Raw genomic sequence first — 14,988 nt, 5'->3', positions numbered from 1 at the left:
CACAATGATAAATTGAGGGAAGCCCATTTCTCTTATATGTCCATAATTTTAGTTCATAGGTGTCTGAAATTGAAATCACCTGTATTTTCTTTAGTATTTTAAAAAAAAAAGATTTTTGAGAGCTGTATTAGTTCAAAGAATGCCTGTGCCATATAACATACGGGAAAAAGAAACAATTGACGGACCGAATGTTGGACGATGCAAAGATTCACTCCCAGTCACAAGGATCTGGTTTTAATCCATCATTCTTTTGCTCACCACACCACCCCACCCCATGTTGGACCCAGCCTTATGCAAATCAGCCTTGTCCCTTTTCATTATGGGAAGAGTCCAGCTCGAACTGCCAAGCCAGGTCCTCCCTGGACTGGAAACAAGCATCCTGGGACTGGGTTCAGGGCATCACTCTATCAGCCAGGCTAGCTTTAATCCTACGGTGCAGTGAGCACAGGACCCTCGTATGGGCATACCCTTCCCACTAGGGGGGACAAATGCAAAAGAAACAATTGATGGACGGAATGCTGGATAATGCAAACATTCACCCCCAGTCCCGAGGATCTGGGTTTAATCCATCATTCCTTTGCTCACCACACCACCCCAGTTTGAACCCAGCCATATGAAATCAGTCTTGACCCTGTTCCTTATGGGAATGGTCCAGCCCGAACTGCCAAGTCAGGCGCTCCCTGGACCGGAAACAAGCATCCTGGAACCGGTTTCAGGGCATCACTCCATCAGCCAGGCTTGCTTGAATCCTGTGGTGCAGTGAGCACGGCACCCACGTCTGGGCTTTTGTAAATGTATACCCTTTATATGTAGTTTTGTATCTATACATATTATTACTTTACTCCCATAGAAAGAAGAAATAAAATCTTCAACTCCTTCCAATGCACTTCTTTTGTCTCATCCTATACTTCTCTCTGTATTTCATCTGCCTCCACACTCTGGCTCATTCCAAACATCATTCTATTAGTATGAGCTCCTTAAGATCCTTCCTGGACTTTTCCCTCCTATATCCCTCCTTGAGACATCCCAACTTACTTTCCTACTTTGATGTCCAGAAAAACACTTCCTACACTCTTCCCTCCTGTACCCCTCCTTTGACTCACCCCAAACCTCATCTAACTAATATGATCTCCCTAATAACCCTTTCTAATCTCTTCCCTCCTCTGCCCCTCCTTTGACTCATCCCAAACCTCAGCTAACTAATATGATCTCCCAAAAAACACTATGTTGACTCTTCCCTCCTCTATCCCTCCTTTATTCTATTCAATCAGACTAACAGATTCACATTTCTACCGCTCAAGTTGACAACTTATATTTTCCTATACAAATCCACCACTAATCCTTTAGGTTCTGGAGTAGCATGCTACTCGCCCAAAAAAGTGCTTCAATGCCTCGTCAGGAGTAGTAATCGCTAAATAAATGCAATTGCAATTACATCATCCCACAACCCTTGGATAGAACCAGGTATGATATTCGCTCCTTCAAGTAGAATCTAGATTTAGCAGTCCACAGATCTGGAACAGCCCAACCAGCATTGTCATTTCTATATCCAGGTAATCTAAGAGTGACTGGCCTATGGCTAGATTTGGTATTATATTATTACTGTCAATTCATATGTAACCCTTCTGGTCCATTCTTATACCCTTAACACTCAGCTGTCCGTTGCTGAATGTAGTTAAAACAGGCTACTTAATTACTCTCTTTTACTGGTTAATCCTTTTGCGCTCAAATAAGACATATTTGCTATGGTTCTTGTTCATTGCCCCATTCTGTACCAACTCATACACCAGCATCACCAACTGCATAGGCATGCAATAAGTGAAGAGATCTCCACGTATTGCAGGCCAATCGGATAACTCTAATCTAGATCACCACTGCAGGTCCCAAATAGCTACATATGATAATAACTTAATTGCAACTCACAAGTGCAGTCAGATGTTAGATGATAGTAACAAAGTCCCCCCCCACAGAAGTCCCTACTGTTGTCTTTTCTTTTATGCTTACTTTGGACCATAAAGCTTGAAACAAAGTATCAGAGGTTGGACATCCGAGTGCAGTCACCAGCTAAGTGTTCTGGGATCACAAGAAATGTCATATAGAGACCTGCAGGGCTCTTCAAAGTTGCCAATTTGCTGAACATCATAAACTGAGCATCTGCCTCTCAGATGATGCCATCCACCAGACTAAGTCCTGTATCCCTAACACGATAGCCTCATCTCACTGTTATCATGTACTTCCACATAGGCACAAAGACAACACCCTTCCATGCACACACACTACACAGCTTAGCATGTTGCCCAGGTTGCCAGCCGCTTCAGTGCCCCACAGGTAGTAGGCACCATATACATTTTGCAGGGTAATACAATTACAAGAAAATAATTATCATAAGATGTTTAGCTGGATAAACTGTGTATCTGATAGACTTCTAGCCGCAGATTCCTGAACTTCGAATATGACCAGGCGTCCGACTGGATCCAGAATTTTTTTTGCAGCACCTCTGCGCACCGGGGGACGGTGCCACATGACCCCGCCATGATGTCGTCCACGGATGTGACGTCAGCGAGGTCATATAAGTCCCTCCCGGCGCACTGACGTCAGTTTCCTTCTTTTCCGCGTGCAACGCGGATCCGGAGTAGACGGTTCCTCTGGCCTGTTTTTAGGCACCCTTTGACACTTCGCGTCTGGAACCGTGTGCGACGCCGTCGGGCTTTAAAACGTGTGCCTCCTGTTAGCGGCAAATGTCCGCGACTGGACCACACCTTATCTGCATGTGGTGTCTGGGCGAACAACACGACTCAACGTCACTGCGCAGACTCAAACTGAAAGCAGAGTGGAACAGGCTGGGAATTCGGTCTTGCAGGCAAGCAATTATCGCGGCCCTAAGCCCAGAAAACACAGCCTTAAACATAGGCCTCACAACCTACATTCGCCTTGTATACCGCCTCCTGTCGATAACAACCTAAATCAAATTGCAAGATTTTTAAACTGTTAAAAACCCTTTTTATCTTTGCACTTTCCTACAACCTGTTGCTATGGAACTGTTGCTGCTACTTTTATTCGTATTTATTTTTAATATTTGTAACTATTTGCTAGCAGTTGTTGGTTCACAAGCTCATTACTGCCAATTACTGGTACAACAACTTTCTTTCCTACTAAAGTTAGTTTAATACTATTTGGATTGCTTACAAAGGGGAGTTGTATAATGTTTCTGACCAGTACCTACCTGTCGCTGCTTATGTGCTGCTAGTTTTTAAGTTTCTCTTTTACATTGTGTATCGTTGTTGGTGTCTCTGTTAAGGATGTTATTTTTATATCCAAATAAAGATTGTATTACTCGGAACACGACTCAACGGATTGCAATGCCTGCCAACACCTGTTCAGGATGAAGCTGCTTTTGGCTCGCCTATCCCGGTCGGTGTCGTCATGGCCCCAGCCTCCTCTTAGGCGGCAGGTCCCAGTGGTAGTGGGTTCCATTTGCGGCATCGGTCGCCGCCTGGTTCCTGTGTGCGTCGCTCGCCCCTTCCGGGTAAGTCACAGCGCATGTTGCCGAGGTCCTTGACCTCCCTTCCTTCTGTTGTCGGGGGCACTAGTTCCCAGATTTCTCCAGACGTGCACCCCCGGGAGTCGTCCCTCCACTATCCGCTTTATCCTGGCGCGGGGCGACTCGGAATCAGATGGCGGCCCTGCAGGCCTCCCTTGGGTCCCCTCCTCTCCCTGGGGCGTCCTCGGAGCCTCTGCTATGTGAGGGGTCTCCGGTGGACTCGCGCCGACTGAGCCCCTTGCCTCTAGGGATGATAGAGATATGGCTTTGGCAGGGCGCGGCCTGGCTGGGTCCCCCTCTTCGACCCATAGCACCCCTACCGCAGCGCTTAGTATAGTGGGGATCCCTGTGACGTCGCAGGTGGTTGCTAGTGCTCGCAACTTTGCTTTGAGCCCACCTTGTCCTTCCGGACAAGCGGCTGCCTGTTCGGAGGCGGGTTCGGCGCCGTAGACTTGCCTCCCCAGCTCAGGCTCCATTCCTTACTTCGGAGTCGGAGCCTGTTGTGGTTGAGGCTGAGTTGGCACCGGTCCGGCTCCGTAGGCTTGCCTCTACTGCTCCGGCACGGTTCCCTTCTTTGGAACTAAAGCCCGTCATGGTTGAGGCCGAGTTGGTGCCGGACGAGGCAGGGTTGGCGCCGGCCAAAGTCACCCTGGTGTCGCCTCGACCCCAGAGTATTGACTCCTCTCCGGAGGCTAACGGGGGGAGTTCGGCGTCGTCTCAAAGTCCGGCTACGCCGGATCTGTCCTTGCCTCTCCCCCCCCCCCCTTGGAATTTGTGACCCAGCGGACTTCCCACCTCCTCAGGTGCCCCATCAGGACCCTCATTCGTCAATGGGGCTTCCTTCTTTTGGTTTTAATCAAAAAGAGACTAGCTCAAATTATTTTAAGGGGGGGGGGGGGGAAGACTCTGGTATGTTTTGTCACGGAGTGTGAACACCTGGCAAGTGTGTTCATAAAGCCCTCACCCACCAACCTAGTTGGTGGCATGCTTCATCATCGGGCCCACCCAGTGGCACCTAGCGTGCCCCGGGTGTGCTTCAACGCCTGACTACAGCGGAGCTGGTATATTACTGAGTGTGCGGTGAAGATAGTTAAGGAAGTGATGTTAAAACGGCTGAACGGTGGTCCCAGTACCCGAGGGTAAAATTAGACTTTAATACCTGGGCCTCCGTCAGCGGTTAAAAATAAGGCAGGGGGATGTAAGGGGCGAGTTACGACCTCTCACATCCAGTGGGTCAACATGTTTCAGCCAGTGCCTTATGACTAGACTGGCTTTCTTCAGGACCTAAATAAAAAGGTGAGTGCAAGTAAACTAGTGGGGGTGTAGGAAAGACTATGTGTCTACACGCCCTAAAGTGTATCTATGTGTGAGAGGGGGATTCCCTTCTCAAGACCACCTGTACATGTAACATGGATGGACAAAGGACAAGACATACATGGAAGAAATAGAGTCATTAGGATGTACAGTTTGGCGCACATCTGATGCCGTCTCTATAGCGGGTGTTGGTGGGCTATAGGCGGCTATGGTGCGATGGTATTGGTGGTACCATCACAGTGGGAATCGCACTGATAACTCGAGAGTGAGGTGATTAAGAGACGGAGAAAAACAAGGTGCATTAGTGAACTACGGCGCAAGAATGGGCTCTTACGCTAGTTTTTGCTCAGTCTGACCTCAAGGTTGGGAGGTGGCAAAGGCTTGACCCTAGGGGGACAAACATTCACCAAGCTGATTAGGGAACCGCTGTCACGCTACTGTGACTTTTTCCTAAATCCCCTGGTACAGTCGACCCCGACGTACATCAAGGACACCAAGCACCTCTTGCAAGTTCTCAACAATAAAGAATTCAATCCTACCACACAGTTACTGGTGGGATTAGATGTGGAGAGCCTCTACACCAGCCTCCCACAAGATGCCACTCTCAAAGTACTTCATGACATCCTTATGGCAACCAATTGGGATTACCACACGCCAAGAGCCTTCATACTGTCATGCGCAACCTTGGCACTCAAAGAAAATTTCTTTGAGTATGACGGAACCCTCTACTTACAAACCAACGGGACATCAATGGGCAGTGTCTTCGCTCCAAGCGTGGCGGGACTGTACGTCCACCACTTTGAAGAGTGCCACATAACTACAGACACCAACCCCTATATCAACCATATCCTGAGCTGGCGCAGGTATATAGACGATATCCTGGTGGTCTGGCAAGGTTCCCACTCCGACCTGGACAAATTCATGACATGGCTAAACACCAGGGACCCCTACCTCAAGTTCACTAGCACGGCCAGCAATAGCCACCTTCCCTTTCTAGATTTGGACATCAGAGCCAAAGATGGCACCCTGACCACTACCACGTACTATAAACCGACAGCACGGAACTCATTGCTTGACTTTACCAGCTTCCACCCACGCCCCCTCAGAGAGAACCTGCCTTATGGACAGTTCTTGCGTATACGCAGGAACTGCACAAACATCTCTGACTACAAAAAACAGGCTGTGGAATTGACCAGCAAGCTGGCACAACGGGGCTATCCACAGTCAATCATCAACAAAACCCAGAAAAGGGCGAGAAATCAAAACCGGGAGGCTCTCCTTGAGACTGTCACTAAAGTCCAAGACAGCCAACCCATCACCTGTGTAACGACCTACAACACAGCATCCAATGAGGTGTCGAAAATAATAAAAAAACATTGGAAAATCATCAATTCAGGACAGAGGGAATGGGATCTCCCAAGATTCGCATACAAGCGAAACTCCAATCTAAAAGACCGCCTTGTCAATACCCGACCCAGACCTCAACCACAGCCTGCCACCAATACCCTTCGCAATATATGGGGCCTCCCCAATGTTAGCGGGCACTATCCATGCAATGACTGCAGCGTGTGTCATCTCACCTCTCACACCAAAACCTTGGATTTGGAACCCAACAGGGTGTGGACCCAACGTAGCCACACGAATTGCAACTCCCGCAACCTCATCTACCTGATTACATGTAGATGTGGACTCCGGTACATTGGGATGACTACACGAAAAATAAAAACCCGAATAACCGAACACCGTAGCACCATTAGGTGCAAAAAGAACATAAGCAAAATGACCAACCACTTCATCAACGAAGGTCACACACCAAATGACCTCTCCTGGACAGTGATCGAGCAGATCATTACAAGCGCTGTGGACAATGACCGAAAACTACTGCAGGCAGAACAACGGTGGATCTACCGCCTTTCCACAGCCACCCAGGGATTGAATGATGCCATCCCGTGGAATTCCCTGACCCACCACTGATCATCTTACCCTTATCATCAAACTTAATATGGTTTGGGCACAACATTACTGGAACAACAACGTCCTCTCAGCCGTCTGTTTTTTGATATTGCCCAAGAATGTCCCTTACTGAAGCATACTTTATTATAAATGACACGCTTTACATGACCCACGTTCATGTAATAGACAAATAGCGTGTGCCCGCTGAAAAACGCCACGCGCATGCGCGAGTGATCACCCATTCTTCTCGCACATGCGCAGACCGACCCGGTCACTACGCGCATGCGCGAACCACTTGCACTACCTTCCAGGCGGTTCCCCGGTGTAGCCTCCCTCCCGGGCCCAATGCGCATGCGCTGACTCCATACACTAGCGTCTAGGAGGTTACCCAGAGGGACAACGCCCACAACGATGCCTCGCAGCGCGACATAACGCTAGAACGCGCGCGCTTCTAAGGCGCCCACGCTCACTCTAGGCACCATGACTCAGGTCCCCTAGTCTTTCCACCATTGCTTCCCATACCACAGGTGCACCCAATTATCCAATTAACCAGACTACTTAAGACCTGGGAAAACGCTCATTCCCCACCGGTATGCGAAGGAGGCACTACAGGTCCAGAGCAGGCTCTACCCAGAAATGCTGTAAGTACGAGACACAACCATCACGACTCCTGGTAAGCGCTATTTTCTTCCCTAACAGGTCTCCCTAATCAGCTTGGTGAATGTTTGTCCCCCTAGGGTCAAGCCTTTGCCACCTCCCAACCTTGAGGTCAGACTGAGCAAAAACTAGCGTAAGAGCCCATTCTTGCGCCGTAGTTCACTAATGCACCTTGTTTTTCTCCGTCTCTTAATCACCTCACTCTCGAGTTATCAGTGCGATTCCCACTGTGATGGTACCACCAATACCATCGCACCATAGCCGCCTATAGCCCACCAACACCCGCTATAGTGACGGCATCAGATGTGCGCCAAACTGTACATCCTAATGACTCTATTTCTTCCATGTATGTCTTGTCCTTTGTCCATCCATGTTACATGTACAGGTGGTCTTGAGAAGGGAATCCCCCTCTCACACATAGATACACTTTAGGGCGTGTAGACACATAGTCTTTCCTACACCCCCACTAGTTTACTTGCACTCACCTTTTTATTTAGGTCCTGAAGAAAGCCAGTCTAGTCATAAGGCACTGGCTGAAACATGTTGACCCACTGGATGTGAGAGGTCGTAACTCGCCCCTTACATCCCCCTGCCTTATTTTTAACCGCTGACGGAGGCCCAGGTATTAAAGTCTAATTTTACCCTCGGGTACTGGGACCACCGTTCAGCCGTTTTAACATCACTTCCTTAACTATCTTCACCGCACACTCAGTAATATACCAGCTCCGCTGTAGTCAGGCGTTGAAGCACACCCGGGGCACGCTAGGTGCCACTGGGTGGGCCCGATGATGAAGCATGCCACCAACTAGGTTGGTGGGTGAGGGCTTTATGAACACACTTGCCAGGTGTTCACACTCCGTGACAAAACATACCAGAGTCTTCCCCCCCCCCCCCCTAAAATAATTTGAGCTAGTCTCTTTTTGATTAAAACCATATATTAACCGGGGACATGGACTAGCTATCTGGTCCTACCTCTCTCTCTTGATTACGCATCAGCTTCCTTCTTTTGGACATTGGTCTCATCCTCAGTTCATCGGACAACCTCCTTGGGGTGGGAGGCTCAGTTTACAGCCCTCACCCACGGATGAGTTGCTGTCCCCTCCTCGGAGGGCTACCGAGGCCGGTGCGGCGTTCATAAGAGTTGTGTCCTCGGCCGCCCGTGTGCCGAGTATGCAACCCCCTTCGGTCTCCCTGCGTGTTGACCCTCTGCTGGAAGACCTCCACCACGGTTCGGGAATGTAGAGACGCTTCTGCCTTTCGACCCTTCTCTTTGTGATGCCCTTTTGGGCACCTGGGCTCGGCCAGCTTCCGGTGATCCGGTGGCTCGTTCTCTCTTGCACCGTCACCGTCCTGCTCCACATGATCCAGTTTGCTTATTTGTTCACTCAGACGTTTAGGGGTTTGTTCTGCAAGCTGCTTTCACTTCCTTGCCTCAGCTGCTGCTTCCTCCCTCCCGGGAGTCCAGATGGCTGGAGTCGTGGGGTAGTAATATTTTCGCATCCACTAGCGCAGCTCTTCGCTTACTCAATACAGTGTGTGTCTTGGCTCGGGCTACTTCTGCCCTTTGGGACTCTGCTGAGTCTCTTTTATCTTCCACCTTTGAGGGCGCTCGTGTTGACCTCCTCCATCTTCTCTGTGACGGCCGTGATCTGGCGGAATTTACAATCTGCTTGGGCCTGGATACCACGGATTCCTTAGGCCGAGCTATGGCTGGTTCGGTTGCCCTACTGCGCCATGCTTGGTTGCGGGATGGCATCTTCCCAGAGAATATCCGGGAACGCCTTGTTGACTTACCCTTTGATGGGGTCCTTTTGTTTGATGCCCACGTCAATTCGGCTGATCAGCGCCTCCTTGTGGGCTTTCTCCCTCCCCCATAGGTCTTTACTTCGCAGAACTCAGTTTCTCATGTTCTGGGGTGGTTACCCTTTCATTTAGCATCCACCAGTTGCACTATACGTTTTTGGGCTGGCAGTAATCTTACTGTGGCGGTGTTCCACAGGTTGTTTGTGTTCTGTCCTCTGACTGTGGTTTACCCTAAGAGGTGTTCCCCTGTTTTTCTTGGGGGTGTGCTATACCCCAAGTGGGGTACCTGTATGCTATTTTATAGCTCTGCTATGTGCCAGGCAGGCATGGAGGTCCCTTTGGGCTCTCTACGTCCACTGACGCCATTATCTTACCATTGCACGGTGTTCAGTGTTGTGCCTTTTGGCGCTATCTCCTATACACTATGGGTCTCGCCTTGCATATGTGCCTCATTCTCCTCTTTTGGGGGTTTTCAATGTATTTCAACACGCTTCAAAATGAGGCTACCTCCTGCCACGGGTGCACTAGGTGGGTTCCTCCTACGGCATCAGTACCTGCACTGTCATCGCTCGCCCCTTTTGATATATATATATCTCCCCACGGATTGCCCATGGGGTATCCCTTTTATACACCTCCACCTCTTTTCGCTACTGCGAGATCTGGTCCTATATCTCTGTGTTTCAAGGAGCAATTCAGTGCTTGTATAGTGCACTTCAGTGCCTTTTCCTGCATCTTCGGCAATAAGGGTTCCTTGCGTTCCACTCCCTGGGGTGGTCACCCGTTTCAGGATGCTCTTTTCTTGGAGTTCATGTACTAAACAGTCCCACTCTTCTGTGGGGAGTGCATTTCCCCTCAGTCTGATGAGGTGGTCTGGAGATCCGAGGTTCTTCACAACAGTTATGCGTGTTCCTCTTCACAGCTCCTATTGGCATCTTCTGCCACTCCCTTCGGATGCGTCTTTTCATTGGGTGTCACCCTACTCTGTCTGTTGTGCCTGCGGGACAGCTGCTCTGATGCAGGTCGTCCCAGGTGCTGCGCCCTGCATCTGTCTCTCGTGGGTGAGTTCTCACCTAGGCCTTCAAGCTGCCTTGTTGGGCAGTCCCGTGCTCATTTTATCTATGCCACCTTGTTGTCTCCATGGCAGTCTGCTCTGTGCATGTTTTGGTTGTGGTCCGCATCAGCGTGATACTGTTCGCCCCTTTCGTGACTGAGGTGTGCACTTGGCGTGTCTTTTGTTTCCGCCTGTACTTCTGAGACGTTGCTCAGTTCCGGCCTCTTGCCCTTCGCTTCCTGGATGCTGCCTCTCCGGCCTCCCTTGCGTGGGCAAGCCTGGTAGGCTCTGGTGACATCTCTCCATGTTGTCCTCTAGCTTTGATTGTTGTCAACTTAATGCACCATTGAGCTCTGGGAGTAGTCCTTCTTCCTCCCTTTGTTGAATACTCTCTCTTCTGTTCTGGGATATGGCTAGTGCCGTTTCTACATCTCATACTGATACGGGTATGGTTTCGCGCCATTCTGGCAGTTTTGTGATGCCTTGTTGTGATCTCCTGTTGTCTTTTGCTCTTCCGAGCTACTTGGGTTGCTGTCTGGCTGCTCCGTCACAGCCTTCCCTATAGTCTGTCACTCGGTTGCCGGCTCAGTGCTTCAGGCACTTTCTGTTATGTCGCAGAGCCACCTCCCACTTGGGGTATGGCTGTGATATCTATTCTAAGTTAAGGAATCTGCAGCTAGATGTCTCTATCAGATGTACAAGTTACTTACCTTCTGTAACAATGTATCTGGTAGAGACGTTGTCTAGCCGCAGATTCCTTAACACTCACCCATCCTCCCGTTCTGCGAGGACCTTGCCAGGTGGGCTTCTACACTTTGCCACTGATTTTCTTCCAGGGTGCTCACATTGTTGCGCCCCCTTTAAGAATTGCCATATGCGGTTGCCTCCCTCCAGGTAGCTTCTTTCCTGTAAAACTGTGCTTTTTGATTCACCTTCATCAGGAGATTCTTCTTCTCCCGTTTCCTTCCCTCCCTCCTGCCTTCTTCATTGACTCAGGGCTCTTGTATCCTCTATAGTCGTCTTCTTTGGGGATCTAATGTGCTGTGTTTCGGCCTTCCATTACTATAGGGGAAGTGCCATACTTTTCATACCTTCTCGCAGTAGATTGTTCTTCCTGTGCTCCTTGCTGACGTCACGTCCGTCGACGACGTCAGGGCGGTGTCGTGTGGCGTAGTCCCCTAGAGCGCTGAGGTGCTGCTGCTGCAGCAAAAAATTCCAAATCCAGTCCGACGTTTGAGGATATTCTAAGTTAAGGACAACGTCTCTACCAGATATATCGTTACTGAAGGTAAGTAACTCGTACTCCAATGTGAAATCCCAGCTTTTGCACTTTATTGAAAAATGAACTTCAAAAACAAATGTTTCACCTAGATTTCTTTTGTTTGGGCCTGATGTTTGAGATGCGACTGTGTTTTCCTTTATCTTTGACTTGAAGGGAAGTGTTGGTTTTTATTATGTTGTGTTGCTGGAAAGTGGCCCTATATAATTTTTTTTATCACTTGTTTAAAGGCACATTGCATTTTGGCACTTGTAGTTTGACCCCTCATTGTAAATATGGAGCTAACTATGGAGCTAAATATGAAGTACGATTGGTTACTGCTGGATATGGTGTGATACAGGACATGAAACCATTTGGCAGCTATGTAATGTCTTCTGTTAACTTCTGTTGCATATGACCTATCCACAGTACAAGAAACCAATCTGTAAAAATATTTGTTAACCCAATATTGAGTAGCAGATAAACACGAGGTAACAGCTTAGATAACTTGAGAAAAGGGGGGTGAGTAAAGCGTTCCCCAGCGCTCACTTGGAAGTTAACATATAGTATTTGAACATTTGATACGAGTAAGAGTGGCGCACACAAGGGAGCAATGCTCACCCTACATTCACAAATGAGAGCCCCGTACCGAGGTTCTGTACAAATCTAGGTAAACTCAAATGGCCCACGCAAAAAATGTATGCAACAGATTTTAATAAAGAAGTCTACTTCAAATTGTGTTTTGTTCTTTTTGTCTTGTTCTCCGCAAGTTGCTTTATTATTTCAATCAGCTTTTTCCATATAGCATCACAATAGCGAACACGTGTTTCGTCCTTATACGGACCTCATCCGGGCTCCTTATTCAAACGCTAAACTAAAGCACGTCCAAGCTTCCTATGAAAAGACCAATCCGCAAGCTCACTTCAAGTCATCAAGGGTGGCTATTTTTTTTTGCAGAGTTTTATATAGCGTGAACTAGACCCGAACCGAATCAGGTATCAGAGCGTTTTACATATTTTCAAGTTACGTTACTTGAGGACACACTTTCATTTTTTGATAGTAAAACCTCCAATTGAGCTTATAGTTATCAAATCACCCAAAAACCAAGGTTAATGTAACCCTTTGCGATGTACGGCGTCATTTGAAACCGGTATTGGTTCATGTAATGCCCGGGTTCGCCACTGTTGTTGCTCCTTGCTGCTCTGTGAGTACTTGGCGTCTGCTGCGGCGTTCGTAATGGGCGCCATCACGCTATGAACGCCGCAGCAGACGCTGCGTTCAATTGGAGGTTGTACTGTCATACCCACCCTTGATTGAAGGAGTGAGCTCGCGGATTGGTCTTATTGGAGGCACAGACATGCTTTAGTTGAGCGGTTGAGTGTAATAAGACAGAAATAACAAAATACAGTTTGAAGGCTTATTCCTTTTTTAAAATCTGTTTTATAACATTGGGAGAGGAGATGGCCTAACGGCTAGGGTGGTCGACCTCGAATCGGGGGAACTGAGTTGGAGCCTCGGCAATGACGCTGAACATCCTGTGATTCTGGGGGACTCACTTAATCTCTCCGTGCCTAACAAAAACAATGAATGTGTCCTCATGTAACGCAACTGGTGCTATATAAAGCGCTTTGATACCTGATTCGGTCAAGCTCGCGCTATATAAAACTCAATAAAAAAAAAATAATAGCTTAGGATCTGTCTATTAGGCGTAAAAAAGCTAGACTTCACTATTTGTAACGATTTTATTTTAAATTGTGTTTTCTGAGCTCTGCATAGTTGTATTGAAAGCTTGAGTATGTTTTGTTTATATGCTGTTTTATTTATAAGCAAGCACATGCACCCAGTTGAATATTTGAGACAAAAGAAGTAAGCTTGCTCTGACTTTATTGATCTGACTACTCCCTACAGATTCCTTCTTTTTAAAGCGTATGACAAGTAAACTCTGCAGCATGAAACAGGAAGAGGAGTACGTAGCGTGTGATATTTGTATTAAGGTAAAAAATACTCTTTAAAATTTTAAATATATATTGCTTATGGACATTGGATATGAGCTAGCTGCTAAATTCAGAAGGAGAATCCAGCCAGAGTCAAGCTGGCATCTGGCAAATGAACTACAGTGTCTGCCACTCAGCAGACGGCATCTCAAACTGTGTTCCTTGAAAAAAAGTTTGCCATGTCATACCTTAGTAGAATGTACTGTATTGCGTAACTTTTATCAACATTCTCAATTTGTACTTTCTAACATAAAGTTGTAAAGAATGTCTGGATGTCTTTATCTCAAGTGAGTCAAGAGACAGTTGTATTTTAGCTGTGAATAATACTAGTGGTCCATCATTTTGTTACCTATGGCACTAGTCTGTTATTCCATCCAGTAGCAGGAAGACCTGATTCCAGATCTGGTTATTCACTGTGTGATGGGGGCCGCACGTGTGTATTTAATTAGCGCTGTGTCTGCAGTAATTACAGGACACAGCTTGTGTACTTAACCGCGTAGTCCCGACTGCCAGAGCTGGGCCACGCCCCTTTATTTATAGCTAGCGCGTCACGAAACGCGCCAGCGCGTGACGAAACGCGCCAGCGCTAACGTGAAGCCTCCGAGCGCGGTTAGACTGCACCGCTCCCCGACGGAGGACACTACATTCCTTCCAACCTTTATTAAACAACAAACAAAACATTGAATACTTAGATCTGTTACAGTCTCTAGGATTCCAGTCCTTGGTTCATCACACCATGAACCCTGCTAGGCGGGAGGATGGATCTGGATTGCTTCTTAAGCCATATCTGGAGTGTTCTCCCTGTGAGGATGGCAATGACGGGGTCATTTCCTGTGAGACTTCACCCTCAGGGGATCTCGCAGGGGAACTTTGCAGTGCTCCGTCTGGCGTTCCAAACGGTGAAGGGGTGCCAAGGTCAGATCGGTCCAAATCTTCAGTGGGGATCGTTCCTTGGTCACTATCTGTTCCTTCCTCCCCTGGCTGTTGATGTGGTCTGGTGTCCAGGTTGTCCGATAGCAGCTGGTCCGGAGTTCCGGCGTGTACCTTTTTGAAGAAAGAGATGTTGCTTGTGATTTCCTCGGTTCCGCTTCTGGCTGATATCATAGTGCTGGTTCGGCAGATAACTGTCCATGGCTGATGTTCGAACGGAAGCCGGAACTTGCTCCTGTGGTACCCGTCCTTGACGTAGACTGTCCCTTACTTGAATGACCGACATTCTGGCTCGTCGGTCGGTGCTAGCTGGTCATTGGAACTGGCCCTGTTGGCTAGGACCTTTTCGGCGTCAATCTGAGACGGGGTCCAGCTTGGGTGATGCAGGATGGTGTCTCGCACTACTCGGCCCATGCTTGCCGGCCCCGGTGGTGCCTCGGTCGTGAGATGGGACGTCAAACGGTATTCTCTCAGGAAACTGTATATG

The 14,988-nt window shown here is 48.3% G+C and overlaps 1 protein-coding gene across 3 annotated transcripts in view; it reads left to right on the top strand.

Moving 5' to 3' along the window:
• Window positions 1–14,988, top strand: part of TTC3 (tetratricopeptide repeat domain 3) — a 1,911,479-nt gene that overhangs the window by 169,343 nt on the left and 1,727,148 nt on the right. For all 3 annotated transcript variants that reach the window (XM_078656864.1, XM_078656865.1, XM_078656863.1), the window contains exon 8: window positions 13,486–13,571. In XM_078656864.1, coding sequence (XP_078512990.1) covers window positions 13,486–13,571 — 86 coding nt within the window. The remainder of the gene's footprint in view (window positions 1–13,485; window positions 13,572–14,988) is intronic.

This window comes from Lissotriton helveticus, chromosome 8, assembly GCF_964261635.1.
Source record: "Lissotriton helveticus chromosome 8, aLisHel1.1, whole genome shotgun sequence".
Taxonomy (NCBI): domain Eukaryota; kingdom Metazoa; phylum Chordata; class Amphibia; order Caudata; family Salamandridae; genus Lissotriton; species Lissotriton helveticus.
Note: the sequence above shows the minus strand (reverse complement) of the source record. Positions and strands in the feature narration are given on the sequence as shown.